Source organism: Schistocerca gregaria, chromosome 5 (genome assembly GCF_023897955.1).
Source record: "Schistocerca gregaria isolate iqSchGreg1 chromosome 5, iqSchGreg1.2, whole genome shotgun sequence".
Classification (NCBI taxonomy): Eukaryota; Metazoa; Arthropoda; class Insecta; order Orthoptera; family Acrididae; genus Schistocerca; species Schistocerca gregaria.
Window position 1 is genome coordinate 254046622 of NC_064924.1, and position 17460 is coordinate 254064081.

At 37.6% G+C, this 17460-nt stretch overlaps 1 protein-coding gene across 3 annotated transcripts; it reads left to right on the plus strand.

Moving 5' to 3' along the window:
- The first annotated feature begins 438 nt into the window (after window positions 1–438).
- Window positions 439–16641, plus strand: LOC126272897 (probable tRNA(His) guanylyltransferase). 3 transcript variants are annotated; one of them, XM_049976155.1, is made up of 2 exons: window positions 439–1293; window positions 16038–16641. In XM_049976155.1, exons 1-2 carry the CDS (start codon window positions 655–657, stop codon window positions 16347–16349), a joined length of 951 nt encoding a protein of 316 aa, XP_049832112.1. In that variant the 5' UTR covers window positions 439–654; the 3' UTR covers window positions 16350–16641. The 3 variants fall into 3 exon arrangements, 2 of the variants coding, with proteins under 2 accessions (XP_049832112.1, XP_049832111.1); XR_007549273.1 differs by having other exon boundaries at window positions 456–517; window positions 16038–16079; XM_049976154.1 differs by having other exon boundaries at window positions 524–684.
- The last annotated feature ends 819 nt before the right edge of the window (window positions 16642–17460 follow it).

The following is a 17460-nucleotide window of genomic DNA, read 5'->3' on the forward strand; positions in this document are numbered from 1 at the left end:
CAACTGAGTAATCCATGTGGTTCTCAGCAGGCTGTCCAGTACTGGACCAGCGTCAATCTTGCTTCGCAAATGCTGCAAGTACTGGGATGGTTTGCAATCCCCGATGTCTTTCTGCATCAGGTCTTGACAATTAAACAAATTATAATGTAGCCATTTCTGGACCTTTTTGCGAGACTGTTTCACTATTTTCATTGAATTTTAGTTGGCCACCTGTCGAAACCAGTAAAGCTGTTCTCATAGCAGGGGACGTGACCGGCTCAGCACAGCTTGCCGAAAGTTTGGCGGCGTTGGCGATAGACCACCGTGTTGTTTCGTTGTTCACGCACTACACGTGAAATGGAAAAATTGAATTTTATAGAATATTAATGAGCATTATTTGCGTGAACTATATTGGTATGTTAATTACACGGAACATTTTATTGGATGTCTTTTTTCCGCAGTGTTGGCAGTGGTGGGGTACAGTGTAGTTAGTGGTGGGGACATGTATGTTTATTGCTTACGATAAAAATGAAAGTCAGTGAGTAACCTACTTTTCGTCCAGAACTACTGTAAACCCACGTAGTTCTCGGAAACACATATTATTGGAATTTGCCTTTCCACTTACGTAATTGTTGTTTGTAATGGAGCATGACAGAGCAAAGAAATTATGTTTGAATGTGTGACAGGAGGATGTTGTATGCGCAAGTACGTTGCCTGCAAAACTGTGTAGGCTGTTATCGTGGATTTTCACGTGTACGTCAAGAAATACTTGTGAAACGGTGCTTATCGGTCATGGCGAAAAGTAGATTCGAGTATGTAAAAAAATTTGAAGCGAATGACAGTTGTCTGCCGAACTGCTGGATAGTGGTTAGAATTGATGGGAAAGATTTTCACAGGTTTACGGATGCTCATGGTTACGAAAAACCTAACGATGTTCGAGGACTGAATCTTATGACTGAAGCGGCAACTTATGTAATGAATCAGTGGAAAGAAATATGTATAGCTTATGGACAAAGTGATGAGTACAGCTTTGTCTTTAGGAAAGACACCACGTTGTTCAATCGCAGATCTTCAAAGCTTATGAGCATCGTAAATAGTTTATTTTCGTCGGCATTTGTTTACAATTGGGGAAAATGTTTTGGTTCAGTTCCATTACAGTACCCACCTTCATTCGACGCACGGGTTGTGCTGTATCCGTCCGACGATAATCTTAAAGATTATTTGAGTTGGAGACAGGCAGATGTTCATGTGAATAACCTGTATAACACTGCTTTCTGGTCACTCGTATTAAGAAAGGGGATGACTAATACAGAGGTACTTAACGTTAAAAGTTGTTTGAATCTGAAAATGTATTTTAACTGTTGTACAAGCCTTACATGGGCGTCGATTTCCTTTTGTCCACTTGTAGAAATATGATCTATTTTAGAATCATTTTTCCATCCTTTGAAAGTATTTTATTGGTCGTAGATCTTCGTGCAAGCCCTTTGCAGTAATTGCTGTGTTACTAGATTATCAGGAATTAATTATATCCTTACTTGTGTTCCATGAAGTGTTGTGTTACTTAACCATTTCATTACTTCTTTGTCCAATGGTGCCAAATATCTGATAGATAAACATAAAGTGTAGGATTGAGGTGATTGTGCAGTGCATTTGTTAGACGTTGAGTTATCAATCCAGAGATATTATTCCTATTGAACCTGCAAGGTGTGGATGAGCAGCTCATGAATTGTTAAATATAATGATTATCTCCCCCCACATGGAGCTCAACATGGCTTTCACCCCTGATTATGCTTTTTGTACCTTAAAAGTGCCAAGTTACATTTTGGCTTATTTATTTATCCATCTCTAAGCATTAATAAATGCTGGGTCCACACATGGTTTCAGTGTTAAATTATATTGTTCTCTTACACCAGTATGATGGTTAGATTCTTAATAGAATAAACTTTCAGGGAACTAAACTGTTCATCGATTACCACGAAAAAATCCTTTTTTTGCTATCAGTGCTGTTCTTTGACTTAGAGAACAGCATAGCATTGTCAATATTGTGAGCTACATTGACTACCATGAATGCCATGATGTTTTTCTGCTTTTACTGTGGTTACAAGAGGTATAAAAATTTATATTTATTGGAAGGAAGAACTTTCTCCCCATACCCTGTATATCAGTTTTTCTAAATAGTTGTGTATACAAATGTAAATCATGTTAATGTTTTTTACAGTGGCAAAGTTTGTTTTATAAAAAAGTATTCTGGTTGGAGGCCTAAGTTAGTTCTTACATATAACTTAAAAAGTCAAACATGCCCTATTACTGGATTTGGAAATACAAATAGCAGTCCTTTATGGTTCATGAGATCACATCTGATACTCAGAGTTCTTAATCTGTAGATCATGCCACTGTTGTCAAAAGAAATTGGAGTCGATATGTGTTGTGACTGAAATAGTTGTTAGTCAGTGGTGGTCCATTAGTCTTGCAGGATGTATCACTGTGCAAGCTGTTGCAGTCTACCAGTTGTCTGCAGAAAGTTGTACACGGAGGCTGGGACCATTAAACAGTGTGCTAGACAAAGAGTTTTTCTTTTCCAGCTGGATGAAAAAGTGGGATAAAATGCGCTAAATGGAAATGTTTATAATCCTTGCTATCCCAGATATATAAATGTGCAAAGGGCTGTTGGCAAAATTATGCTGACTCGTTTGCCCATGCGGGAAGAGTCAGAGATGCCTTACCACAGTGCTAGTCATCGGTTATTATTCAGCAATAATCTTTAAGTAGGTTGGATGTGCTGTCCATTTGAAGGCCATTGCTTTAATAAGAGGAATGCTGTGCGACTAGAGAGAGGGGAAGAATTCAAATTGTAGTCCCAGAGAACAGTATAAATTAAATTTGGGATGTGTAGCTTAGGATCTGTCATCGTCTTATGTTTCTGTTCGGTGCTATGGAAATTTTTTTGTGTGTTGTCACAGATTTGTAGCGTGTGTGTGTGTGTGTGTGTGTGTGTGTGTGTGTGTGTGTGTGTGTGTGTGTGTGTGTCAATATACTGACTTTCGTATACTAAAGTGCCAGAACATTGCTGAATTTATGGTAGGTGAATGGCAATTGATATATTAAGCAGTGTGTCACTGCTACTTCCAAAAAAGTGGTACTGTGTGCACAAGGAAAGGAGAAGAGATCTTATAAAAGAAATGAAGATTAGAGATGGACCATTGGACCACAAGCTCGGCTTGGACAAGGCAGGAGAAGAAAAGGGTTATGTCTTTGTCGAAGGAACTGGATTGAAAAAGGCCTTTCAGAAATAGGATCTGTACCAGTATAGTAATATCTGGATTTACCTTAAAAGTAATTTAAAGAAATTACAGAAAACAAATCTTAATGGAGTGACAGGGGTATGAACCCTGCGAGTCCAATGCAATGCAAAACTTACTTCCAGTAGGAGAAATAAGTTGTATAGCAAATGGGAATACTTAATAATTAATCTCGAGTATTTTAGCTCTTTCAAAACAGAGTGACTTAACAAGAAGAGGTAGTACACAACATATCTAGCCATAATAACCTGTGTGCTGTGAGTGTATTGTTGCATGAGACTACTTCTCACTACAATTCTTTTGGAATAATGTTATGATACCCGTACTCAAATCCCATCACAATAAGTGGCACTTCTATAATCGAAAACTGATATGTGTGGGCTGGTACTTTAGAGTCAACTCCACACTATGTAGCTGTGACGCTTGCGATGATCATCCTTACCATGACCATTTCTCTCCAATATTATATTGTTTACAAATCCTGGGTTCGATTCCCGGCGGGGTCAGGGATTTTCTCTGCCTCGTGATGGCTGGGTGTTGTGTGATGTCCTTAGGTTAGTTAGGTTTAAGTAGTTCTAAGTTCTAGGCGGCTGATGACCATAGGTGTTAAGTCCCATAGTGCTCAGAGCCATTTTTTGTTCACAAATAAACTGAATGTGAACCATCCCCTGAGTGAGCGCGTAGCCCTATAATTTTGTCTTCATGTCTGACACATACCTGATTAAGATGTAGAAAGATCCATTCAGAAGTCTTTAGTCAGACATAAGAACTAAAAGAACAAGTCATCCTTGCATTACTTCCTTTCCTCCATTCTTTATAAAAGATTTTTATACCTCATTGTAAGCTCCCTTCAGGTTTGTGAAATTGTATTATCTAGCCACAAGAATCTGTATGCCCTGAGTGCTGTTGTGTGGGACTGATTCTCAGCCGTATTTCTTACATGGCCGTAATATTACAGTCACATATCTCATTTCATGAGAGGGAGACTAAAGGGGGGCACATTACGACTATAAAGTTTGTTGGAAAGTTGTATTTGATAGTTTTCCTGATTGATTTGTACACATGGTGACTTTTTGTTGTGTTGGATGAGATATTTTCATGTTTGTGAAAATAAAAATGTGAAAATATATTTTCCATTTGCTTTAGTATATCAGTTTTGCCATGCAGTTTAATTTCAACCAGATCCACGCTTTATGTTTCAAAAAATGCAGTGGATAGGACTGTTACTAGAACAATAACTTGACTTTCTTTCAAAGGACGAGTTGAGTAATTCTGCTCCTTTAATAGCCTTCTTATGTCAGTCTCCAGATAATGAAAGTAAGTTTCCTTTTTTAGTGTGACTTCCTTACAGTACATAAAAACCAAGGAATTTGAAGGGAACTAGCTGTTAGTAATGAAAATGTGTGTGTCAGTCAGGCTCTGTGACACAAACTGAGGAAAAGGTATGACATAAATATGCACGCGCTAGGCTTTTAATGAGTGGTTGTTCTGATAGAGGGTTGATGAGTGGCTGCAGGAATTAGGGAATATGTGGGAGGTAAGGAGGGGAGGGCGGCGGACAGGAAGGAGGTGGATAAGGCGAAAGGAATTATTGGTAGGAGGATGAGGAGGAGGCAAATTGCTCATAGTGACAGTGGCAGAATGTCAATTCATGCAGCAAATGGTTAGGAAAATTGACAACTAAATGGAGGAATGGGTTGAGAGTCCAAAGTTATGATGGATGAAACGTATGAAAAATGAAGAATGAGTGCGGGCAGGAGTGAAAAGTGGTCAGCCCAGGATGGAAACATGCTGAGACTTACTTCAGGGGTGTTGTGCAAACAATGATTTTATAGGCGAAGATATTCCGCAATTGCAGTTCAGTGAAATAGCCCAGTGCATAAGCAAGTTCATGTGATATTGGTACTGAAGTAGCTATTGAAGTCATTTTCATTTCCTAAAGTATTTCATGAAAATAATTACACCATCTAATTGTAGACTTAATTGTACTTCGGCTTCCTCTCTCAAGAGTATCAGTACATACCAAGGAATCAATTATTCCAATCCAGTATACAGACCACTGTCTCAGTTAACGCGTCATAGCTCTTAGGCTCACTGATGTACTATGTACACTGATGTACTATGCATCCATGCAAACTTCCTTTATGTCCCATTCATCACACTGCTTTTGAATAGCCTCTACAGACTCCAACACTATCAGCATTGTATTCTTCAAGAAACTTAATCTCACTGAAGTAACAGCTCTTGCAAGAAGTTGGTTCTTCAGCTGTGGATCTAGGCTCAATTGTGCCATTACTTGTAGAGTATCCGAGTTCCTTAAAATGTTCCATACAATGGAAGTACTAAGTAATCACCATAAGTGTTAATATATTCAATCCAGTGTAAGACAAGATGCTGTTGTTGTTGTTGTCTTCAGTCCGGAGACTGGTTTGATGCAGCTCTCCATGCTACTCTATCCTGTGCAAGCTTCTTCATCTCCCAGTACCTACTGCAACCTACATCTTTCTGAATCTGCTTGGTGTATTCATCTCTTGGTCTCCCTCTATGATTTTTACCCTCCACGCTGCCCTCCAATACTAAATTTGTGATCCCTTGATGCCTCAAAACATATCCTACCAACTGATCCCTTCTTCTAGTCAAGTTGTGCCACAAACTTCTCTTCTCCGCAATTCTATTCAATACCTACTCATTAGTTACGTGATCTATCCACCTTATCTTCAGCATTCTTCTGTAGCACCACATTTCGAAAGCTTCTATTCTCTTCTTGTCCAAACTAGTTATCGTCCATGTTTCACTTCCATACATGGCTACACTCCAAACAAATACTTTCAGAAACAACTTCCTGATACATAAATCTATATTCGATGTTAACAAATTTCTCTTCTTCAGAAACGCTTTCCTTGCCATTGCCAGTCTACATTTTATATCCTCTCTACTTCGACCATCATCAGTTATTTTACTTCCTAAATAGCAAAACTCCTTTACTACTTTAAGTGTCTCATTTCCTAATCTTGTTCCCTCAGCATCACCTGATTTAATTTGATTACATTCCATTATCCTCGTTTTGCTTTTGTTTATGTTCATCTTATATCCTCCTTTTAAGACACTGTCCATTCCGTTCAACTGCTCTTCCAAGTCCTTTGCCGTCTCTGACAGAATTACGTCATCGGCGAACCTCAATGTTTTTATTTCTTCTCCATAAATTTTAATACCTACTCTGAATTTTTCTTTTGTTTCCTTTACTGCTTGCTCAATATACAGATTGAATAAAATCAGGGAGAGGCTACAACCCTGTCTCACTCCTTTCCCAACCACTACTTCCATTTCATGCCCCTCGACTCTTTTGACTGCTATCTGGTTTCTGTACAAATTGTAAATAGCCTTTCGCTCCCTGTATTTTACCCCTGCCACTTTCAGAATATGAAAGAGAGTATTCCAGTCAACATTGTCAAAAGCTTTCTCTAAGTCTACAAATGCTATAAATGTAGGTTCCTTTTCTTAATCTTTCTTCTAAGATAAGTTATAAGGTCATAAAAATATGTCTGCTTGTGTATGTATGGATGTGTGTGTGTGTGTGTGTGTGTGTGTGTGCGCGCGTGCGTGCCCGTGTGCGCGAGTATATACCTATCCTTTTTTCCCCCTAAGGTAAGTCTTTCCGCTCCTGGGATTGGAATGATTTCTTACCCTCTCCCTTAAAACCCACATCCTTTCATCTTCCCTTTTCCTTCCCTTTTTCCTGACGAAGCAGCCGCCGGTTGTGAAAGCTCGAAATTCTGTGTGTGTGTTTGTGCGTTTTATTTATTGTGCCTATCTACTACACACACACACACACACACACACACACACACACACACACACACACACACACACACACACACACACACACGTCTGAAGTACATGTGAAAGAAACGTATTGTTGATTTTGTACCCAACACAGCTGAACAACTTAAGTTGACAATGCCCCCCCCCCCCCCAAAAAAAATCCCTCTGATGCCCAAGACAATAACATTATTACACAATGGAAATGACAGATTACTACTCACCACACACAAATTATTAATTAGAACTATCAGCTAAGCTGGAGGTTTGCAGTGGCCAAGTGTAGATATTGTGTGTAATTTTCTTGATAGTAAAATAAATAAAACTTTGAGAGTTAATCTAATATGTTAAAAGCAGAATGAGATTTCCACTCTGCAGTGGAGTGTACACTGATATGAAACTTCCTGGCAGATTAAAACTGTGTGCCGGACCAAGACTCGAACTTGGGACCTTTGCCTTTTGCGGGCAAGTGCTCTGCCAACTGAGCTACCCAAGCACGACTCACGACCCATCCCCACAGCTTCAATTCTGCCAGTACCTCGTCTCCTACCTCCCAAACTTCACAGAAGCTCTTCTACAAACCTTACAGAACTAGCATTCCTGGAAGAAAGGATATTGGGGAGACATGGAGCCACAGCCTATGTTTACATATGTTTGCAAGCTTGCAGAAGAGCTTCAGTGAAGTTCGGGAGGTAGGAGATGAGGTACTGGCAGAATTGAAGCTGTTAGGACAGGTAGTGAGTCGTGCTTTGGTAGCTCCGTTGGTAGAGCACTTGCCCGCGAAAGGCAAAGGTCTCACATTCGAGTCTCAGTCCAGCACACAGTTTTAATCTGCCAGGAAGTTTCATGTTATAAGCAATATAAAATCAATATGAGAAACAGTTGTAATCCTACTACCGATCAGAAACTCTGCTAAGTGTCTTTGAGCAAACATAAATGAAAATCATCTCTGGATTAATTAAATGTTGCACGGACTGGAAGGGATTTACAAGAAGAAATCTGAAGTTTAGAAATTGATGAGGTAATGTCTCATTATGATCATAAGAGCCCCCTGAAATAAATGGATAAACATTGCACTTTTGTGATTTAAAAGTGAGAGTACAAGAGAGACATTAATTGCAAGAAGGAGAATTAGGTCAATTAGGATAATTTGCAGTGTGCTGAAAATATGTTTACAAATGAACAGTTATATACCTGATGCCTGTGTATCAAAAGGAACACTTGGAAAAGTTGTAACATTACAAGGAGATGAAATTAATGGCTAGTTCGTAGCTTCGGCAGGCAAAATTCCAAATTAAAGAAACAGGGAAAAAGAACGTACTTAACTTTCAGTATTGTTAGTTTTTTCCACAAAGACGGATTAAGAAAAAGAGAAATTCGAAGTTAAATGAAAAGTATGGTTAATAACTCAAAGGAAAGTAGGAAAAGAGATGAGAGCAAATAAAATGAGGAATAGAGAAGAGGTGGGCGATGAAAATTTTTTAAAAAAAGTAATGGAGCAAATGATGAACTTTACAACTGGGGAAAAAGTGGTAGGGAAGAGGCATTGTTATCAGAGCATGTGGACTATCAGACCAATTGTGTGATTGGATTGAAGAGTTGCTAGATAACAGAATGCAGGATGTCATTCTCAATGGAGAGAAGTCATTTGAAGTAAGAGTGATTTCAGGTGTGCTGCAGTGGAGTGTCGTAGGACCATTGCTATTCACAATATATATAAATGACCTTGTGGGTAACATCAGAAGTTCACTGAGGCTTTTTGCGGATGATGCTGTAGTATATCGAGAGGTTGTAACAATGGAAAATTGTACTCAAATGCAGGAAAACTCAGTGCTCACAGAAAGATATATTAATAGTCCAGGTGTACATGCTAACATCCTATGATGATGATGATGATGATGTAGTAGTAATACAGCAAGTGTATGAACGTATTGAAGCTCTGTTGAGAAAATATGGATTGGCAAGATGAAATGAGAGAAAAAAAGGTCACTTTAGTTTTGTCTGAAAAGGAAATGTTCATCATTGATAAATGGTATGCAAACCACAAAAGACAGCACTGTACATGGGTCTTGGCAGGAGATAGAACTAGATACTAAATAGATTATTGTTGACTGGCAGTGAAAAACTCTGACAGGCTACTGGGAACTGGTGTTAGTAGCGATCACATGTTCCTCATGATAGTACAACATTGAAACAAGTGAAGAAAGCATACAAGTAAACACATGGACCATAGAAAGAATGAGATGAAAAATAATAAAAACAAACCATGAAACAAGAAAAGATGAAGTAGAGGAAAGAGGGACTAGGATCAAAGATATTATAACCCCCCCCCCCAATAAAAAAGAAAAAAGAGAGAGAGAGGATACTTCCCTGGAAACAGAGTAAATATACCTTAGATAATAATGGAGATGATGCAGAAAATGGAAGGAAGAAGAAAATATAAAAAGAAAGGAGATGAGAATACACAAAAGATTAAATCAACAGTTGAGAAGGGGTACTCAGAAAGTGAGGGAGTAATGGTTAAATAAGTGTGTGTTGGTATCGAAGATTTGGAGAGAGAAGGGCAGTTCATTTATTTATTTATCAGTTTTGTGTGACCATACAGACCTCAGCTATTTGTTTATGGAACGAGTCAGTACATTGTCTACAAAATGTTCAATAGAAAATTTCTAACAAAAGAATTAATAAATCATGAAAAAATTTGTAAGAGCTTGTACAACTAAATAACATATTACAGAGAAAAGTTAACTACTGCAAGGAACTCCTGTACAGAAAAGGAGTGTGACACAAAGCAACCTATCAACTTGGATTTAAATACTTGGGGTTTCTCACTCATTTTTTTTCATTTCTGTTGGAAAGTGAAAATGAAACCTACTGAATACTGCACAACTTTCTGTATGCTGGTGATAAGAATCTCAGTAAATTTGGTGATAAGAATCTCAGTAAATTAGCTTACTATGCCTACTTTCATTCACTGCTTTCGTATGGCATCATATTCTGGGGTAATTCATCGTTGAGTAGAAAAGTATTCATTGCACAAAAACGTGTAATCAGAATAATTGCTGGAGCCCACCCACGATCATCCTGCAGACATCTATTTAAGGATCTAGGGATTCTCACAGTAACCTCACAGTATATATATTCCCTTATGAAATTTGTTGATAATAATCCAACCCAATTCAAAAGTAATAGCAGTGTGCATACCTATAACACCAGGAGAAAGGATGATCTTCACTATGCAGGGTTAAATCTGACTTTGGCACAGAAAGGGGTAAATTATGCTGCCACAAAAGTCTTTGGGCACCTACCAAACAGCATCAAAAGCCTGACAGATAGCCAACTAACATTTAAAAATAAATTAAAAGAATTTCTAGATGACAACTCCTTCTACTCATTGGCTGAATTTTTAGATATAAACTAAGTAAAAAAAAAAAAAAAAAAAAAAAAACTTAATCATTAGTGTCGTGCAATATTTTGTGTAATGTAATTTCTTGTACAGACATCTTGTATTAACCTGACACGTTCCACATCATTACGAAGTGTCGTATTCATGATCTATGGAACAAGTATTAATCTAATCTATGGTGCATAAGGATGTGTGAAGTATTAGTAACAACAAAGCCATGATGGAATATATGAGGTGCGGTTATAAAATAATGGAACTGATGTCACAGAGTAAGTTCACGTGTGGCAAAGATGAACTACTGATAGCAGTGAAGTGTGAAGCTTCTTAGTCCAATGTGGCATATGTCATGTCTGTAGAAAACCAGTGCGGCCGTGGCCTTCATTTGTGTAAGAGCCATTATTTTGCTTTGCCGGAAAAAGATGAGTGTAATAAAAGAGCAACAAACTGTCATGAACCTTGGAAAAACTGTTACTGAAATGCATATGTTATGAAAAGAAGTGTAGGGCAGAGACTGTTCATCAAGAGAGTGGTCCTAACATTTCCAAGGTGGCAGAGAAGACATTGAAGAGACTCACACCCAAGACACCCCTCAACATCAAAAGTAGATGAAGATATCTTAAAAGTATATAATTTGATTCAATCTGATTGTTGGTTAGGTACTCAATTAATTTCTGAAACTACAAATTGACAAAGAATGTGTAAGGCAAATTTTATATAATGAGTTTAACAAGAGAAAAGTGTATGCGAGACTGTTGCTAACAAATTTTACAATTGAACAAAAAGAAGCTCATGAGAATGTTTGTATTGACACTTTGAATACCATTGAAAATTATCCTAATTTTTTTATTTATTTTTTATTTTTTTTATTTTTATTTTTTTTTTGGAAAGAGTGACATGTGGTGAATTTTGGTTTTTCACTTACGATCCAGGAACTAAGCGCCAATCCATATGTCGAAACGACCCAACTTCACTGAGAGTGAAAAAAGCTCAAATGAGCAAATCAAGATTCAAAGCAATGATGACTATTTTGTTTGATATTTGTGGAATTGTGAGGTCAAACTATTAATCAACATTATTATTTGCGGTTCTTGCTCAACTCCATGAGAAAAAAAAAGACCCCAACTGTGGAAGAACAAGTCATGGAGTTCTGCATCAAGATACTGCACTGGTTCGTACCACATTATCTATGAAGAGGTTTCTAGCAAAGTACAGCATTAAAAGGTTTCTAGCGAAGTAAAGCATCCTCGTGCTACACCACCTACCGTATTCCCCTGATGTAGCACCATGTGGTGGCTTTTATCTACTCCCCAAGGTGAAATGCGCATTAAAAGGAACATGATTCCAGTCCACTGAAGCAGTGAAAGAAAAAGTGGCACATCTCATCAAGGAGCTCACTCAGGAAGACTTCCACCAGAACGGTTTGTGTCAATGGAAAATTAGCAAGGAGTGTTGTAGGGACAGAGGAGAGGAGTATATTGAGGGTGACAGTAACTGAATATGTATGTTTTTGAAGCAAAAAGTGTTACAGCAGTAGTCCCATTATTTTATAGCCACACCTCATATGTAAAGGGATGTCAGAGCTAAAATTCCAAGACACCTGAGCAACAGTTTGCATGAATTTCATGAATTGACACTGGAGGTCGTCTGATCACCCTTTTCTGAGCTAAGAATATTCTTGCTGAGCACACAGAGTTGCCCCAAAATATAACGGGTAATAGTCAAATTATACAACCATTTTTGTTGGAGGCAGTGGAGATCATTCTTGGAGTGAAGATGGCACATTCTTTCCTCAGAGTTATTGAATTTGATATTTCCAAGAAAGTCTTCAATTGTCCACAGTCCCAAGAATTTAAAATAGTCAGCTTCACTAGCTGTTTGTCCAGCTTCGACAGTAAAATTTTGCTTTTAGATGAGTTCTATATCAGAAACTGTATGCATTGTGTTTTGGTGCCGTTAAATGTTAATCTGTTCTGTGAAAGTCATGTGCTGATGTTACTACCTACATATTAGCAACATTATTTATGTTACATTCCATGTCTTTCACAATAACATGTATATCATCTACAAAGAGAAATGTGTTGTCTGCCATGTTCAGTGGCAACCTCCACTTTACCCAACTCCAGTCAGATTCAAACCTCTTCCCTATTTGTTGACACTGGATGACAGCTTTCTGCTTCTCCCTTTCCAGATATGAAGTGAATTACTGTTTTACTGTTGAGTTATGTCCATAACATGTCTGGGTCCAGGGATTTTGCAGCACCATGCGAAAATATCAAGTGTTACGACCCTCTCCTTCCCACCCACAACCCTACTTCCATTTGCAGACCTAGTCAGCCTTATTCACAGAGTAATTGAAGACATGCATGAAAGATGGGCTAACCATCAAATGTAAAAGCTTAGAGATAAGTGTTACCAAATGTTGCAGGTACGGAATAACAAAATTGACATTGGTATTTAGGAGTGAGACAAACGTCACTTTTGTTAGTTCCTGTACCCTCTACAGCTCCCTCTAGCACCATGGAAGGTATTCCCTGATGTGTTAACAGATGTCCTAACAACCTGTCCCATCTTCTTGCCAGTGTTTTCCATATATTCCTTTCCTTGCTGATACTGTAAAGAACATCCTTTCTTACATTATCAGTCCACATAATTTTCAGCATTCACCTGTTGCACCACACTGCAGGTGCTTTCATTCTCTTGTCTTCTGGTTTTCCCCACAGTTAGTGTTTCACTACTATACAATGCTGTATTCCAAACATACATTTTCAGAAATTTCTTTCTTAAATTAAGGTCAATTATTGATACTAGTAGACTTCTCTTGGCTGGGAATGTACTTTTTGCCTGTGGTAATCTGCTTTTTGTGTCCTCCTTGCTCGTATGTCGTGGGTTATTTGGCTGCCTAGGTAGAAGAATTGCTCAACTTCATCTACTTTGTGATCCCCTATTCTGATGTTAAGTTTCTTGCTGTTCTTGTTTCTGCTACTTCTCATTACTTTCGTCTTTCTTCGGTTTACTCTCAGTCCATGTTCTGTACTCATTAGACAGCCCTTTCCATTCAACAGATGGTGTCACTCAGGACAGTGATGTCAGCAAGTCTTCTCATTGCTATCCTTTCACTTTGAATTTTAATCCCACTCTTGAACTTTGCTTTTATTTCTGTCATTGATTCCTCAATGTGTAGATTGAACAGTAGGGGAAAGACTACATCCCTGCCTTACACCCTTTTTAATCTGAGCACTTCCAGTATTATTGTGTCCTCTTGGTTCTTGCACATATAATACATTACCAATCTTTCCCAATAGCTTACCTCTTTTTTTCTCAGAATTTTGAACATCTTGTACCATTTTACATTGTCGAATGCTTTTTCCATGTCAACAATTCCTATGGATGTATCTTGATTTTTCTTCAGTCTTGTTTCCATTATCAACCAATATTTCAGAACTGCCTTTCTGGTGCCAAACTCATAGGCACCTAACACATCCTATATTTTCTTTCCATTCTTCTTACATATAAATGATTTGCTGGAAAAAGTTGTAAAGCCCCAATGCCTGCATAGTGTGTCCACAGTATATAAAGGACAAGTGGTTGAAGTCGGGTATCGAGAAGGCATGCTTTCTGACATGGCATAATCGCCAATTATGGCTCAAAACAAGCAGTTTTGAAAGCATTGTCATTTAATGTAGCAAAAAGCAACGGTTAAATCCTGAACAAAGTTGTTGGCTTGCAACCAGTGTGAAATACAATGAAACTGCTTAAACAGTTCGTACTACGCTGTTGCGATGCTTTAGCTCCAAAATAAGGTTTGGTAGATTTTTTCCTGAGTAATCTCAGTATTAACATATATTAATTATGACTTCTTCATAGAGAAAGAAATGATGATGAGGGAAAGATTAAAAGAAGTTGCGGAGAAAGAAAGAAAAATTAATTTAGAGGAATGTGTCATGAAGAAATGTAAATCATATTGATGGCAGATCCAAGAAAGACAGAGTGATGAGGGAAAGATGCCATGTACCTTCTCACGTGTAAGCGATGCTTCATCTCAATGACTGAATAAAAGAAGGGTATGGCATGTGATGGGCAATGCATATTCTACTTATTCTTTATTCACTTATTACAAAATGTCTTTCTCAGTGATAGCACTGTAGGTGTTTGAGTAAACTGTGTAGGAACTGTTAGGCCATCACAAGTTGACATTTATCTTTACTTCTTTATAATAAAGTGTTCCACTTCTATAGGGTCTTTCAAGCTGCTGTAGGTACAGTTCAAGTGTTGTGTAACAAATGATAGAAATAGAGTTGGTAAGTTTTCCCATTTTGAAAGATGTACCCAAAGTAATTATCTCCAGTTCTTGATTTGTCATCAGTTCTACTATAGTGCAGACAATTTCCAGTAACAAATTAGATTTTGTGAATGATTTGTAGTTCCAACTTATTCTCACATTCTTCATTTATGAAAAACTTTCGTAGTCTTCTTTAATTCATCTTTTTTGAACCATATTAAATTTTAACATTTTGCCATCCCCAGAAATTTGCCACTTTGCATGGTGGCACTGTAGGTAGAGTTGAGGAAAAGGGTGGTTCAGTGCTTCATGTCGAGCACTTTTCTGTGCAACTATGAACATTGAATGTTGGTTGTTGAAGAAGAGAGAAAGGGGCAAAATTAAAGCACTTCAGATATGAGTTTGGAGAAAAATAAAGAAAATAAAATGGGAATGTACAATGAAGAACAATGGAGCAATGGAAAGATCAGAGCAACACTCCTAAAACTAACGAAAGAAAAGAAAAAAGCGAACTGGGAAGGTGGGACATACGCTACTAGGAAAAGGAATTATCTCAACTATCAAAGGTACAGTACAAGAACAGAGGAAAATAGGAAGGGGAAGAATAAATATGCTGGGTAAAGTGGAAGGTACCATGCTATGAAGTAACTGGCCTGGAACAGAATCAGGCGGAGACACAAATTATGTCAGAAACTTGCCAATTGACAAAATTACTAGTTCCCATGAACTTTTGTCTTTGTCATCACAACAGATGGCTCCTTCTCAACTCGAGGTCTAAATGACTTGTCCCTCCCATCCAGCCTGCTCTTCAATCCTTCATGAAGAACTTACATTTCTAAAAGCTAGGTATGGTACTTTCTTCATTTTAAATGTGAGAGGAGATTCTTAAAAGGTGTAGCCATGGTGTACTGTCATTGAACAACTGCAAGACATATTTGGCATAGAGTACATGGTCTGCTCAAATTTTTATGGAATTAATTGAAACCATTACATATTCAGTATTTTTATTTTTAGGTGACCATCTGGTGTTTCACAAAAAAAGCCTATCCTAGTTGCAAATAATGGAAAATTATGTGCTTATTTATGATATGACTCCACTGTAGATTATACATGTTTAAGTTGCAAAAGGGAAAGGCAAATATAAGCTTATAAACATAATTTATAAATGTATATTACTTATTTATGTCACATAATTGCACTGTTTTCAGAAATGTTGATTTGTATTCACATATATCACTATTGTTTTTTATTACAGGCAGAGGAACGACTACGTGGTACTCTCACTGCAGATAAGAATGAGATACTCTACTCAGAATTTGGTATAAACTACAATAATGAACCTCCAATGTTTCGTAAGGGTACAGTATTGCTCAGGAAGCTGATTAGAGTTGAAGAGGGTGGAAGACCTCGCAAAGTTGTTTTACCATTTTGTATAGATATAATTGGAAAACAGTTTTGGGATGAAAATCCTGAAATACTGAACTTTCGTGAACTTCAGATATATGACAGTGGCTGTGAATCTCAAAATTCTGTTTCTAGAGAAGCTCCCAAAAACTCTGTTTCCTGAAGACAGCAGAAATATTTATGACAAATTGTAATATATTTTCATCACATCTTATGTGCTTTTAATAAGACATTGCAGATTTGTAAAAAATAGTACCTTTGTGCAAAATCCATAACTAACAGCATCTTAAGTGCTCTTTATAATGTGTGTTTTTGCTGCTGATTTTACTATTTACAGAATATCTACAGAGAAAGAAAGCAGTTTCTTTGAGACTGTTCCTTACAGTCCCCAGTATTACCTTACTGTAAGCTGAACTGCACGTTTAATTTTAATTATACTTCATTTTACTCTCAAATCCTAAGATGGATTCTCATTTTTAATCATATTTTCTGAAGTCATCTACGTCCTGATTTGTGTGGAAGTGTACGGGGAGTATACATATGGCAGATGCTCCATTGTGATTAAAATGCCTTTGTATTTTTATGAGAGTTCTTAGTCTGTAGTGTGTGGCATTACAAATTGCCTGATGCATAACTGCCATATAGATCATTCCAAAATTAACGCCAGTTTACTTTATCCTGACAGCTTAACGTTTTCAGCTCTGATACTTAAGTTGTTTCAGTTCAGTGACAAAAACTGCAGGTGTTCTTAGGACTTTGTTTAGTATGCTAAAAGTTGTGGTTACCAGTGAGTTTTGAGAAAAGTGCAGTTTCTTTGAAAGCTGCAGTATGTAACAAAAATCCACAAATTTATGGAGCAGCATTGTTCTCAATTACCTATTTTACACTTATCCACAGACTAAATCATGTTGTGTGTTCTGTTGTGTGTTGTTAGTGGTTTTGTTTACAGCAACTGACAACATGTTTCACATTGGATGGTAATAACAAGTTCCTTGTGATCCATAAACTACATGAACCTGCTGGGTAGTATTAATGATGAGAATCTCGGCAAGCTAAACCAGAAATAACTCTGTTTGCATTTGATGGTGCATATGTTTCAGATCTGGGCACTAAGCAGTGCTGCCAATACTTTATACGTGTAAGTTCCGGGCATGCTCTGCAAGTACTTTTGAATGCAATGGGGGACAATAGGTTGCATAGATTTGGGATGTGGGCTTCACACTTGATCGTAAGCATGTTATAAAATTGTTTAAACAAATTTCAAGCTAAAGGTG

Bases quoted from the DNA above. Each gene is read 5' to 3' on its own strand.
- LOC126272897 (XM_049976155.1), top strand. From the start codon at position 655: ATGTGTGACAGGAGGATGTTGTATGCGCAAGTACGTTGCCTGCAAAAC. The intron at 1,294-16,037 runs GTACTTAACGTT...TTTTTATTACAG, and splicing joins AGGGGATGACTAATACAGAG to GCAGAGGAACGACTACGTGG.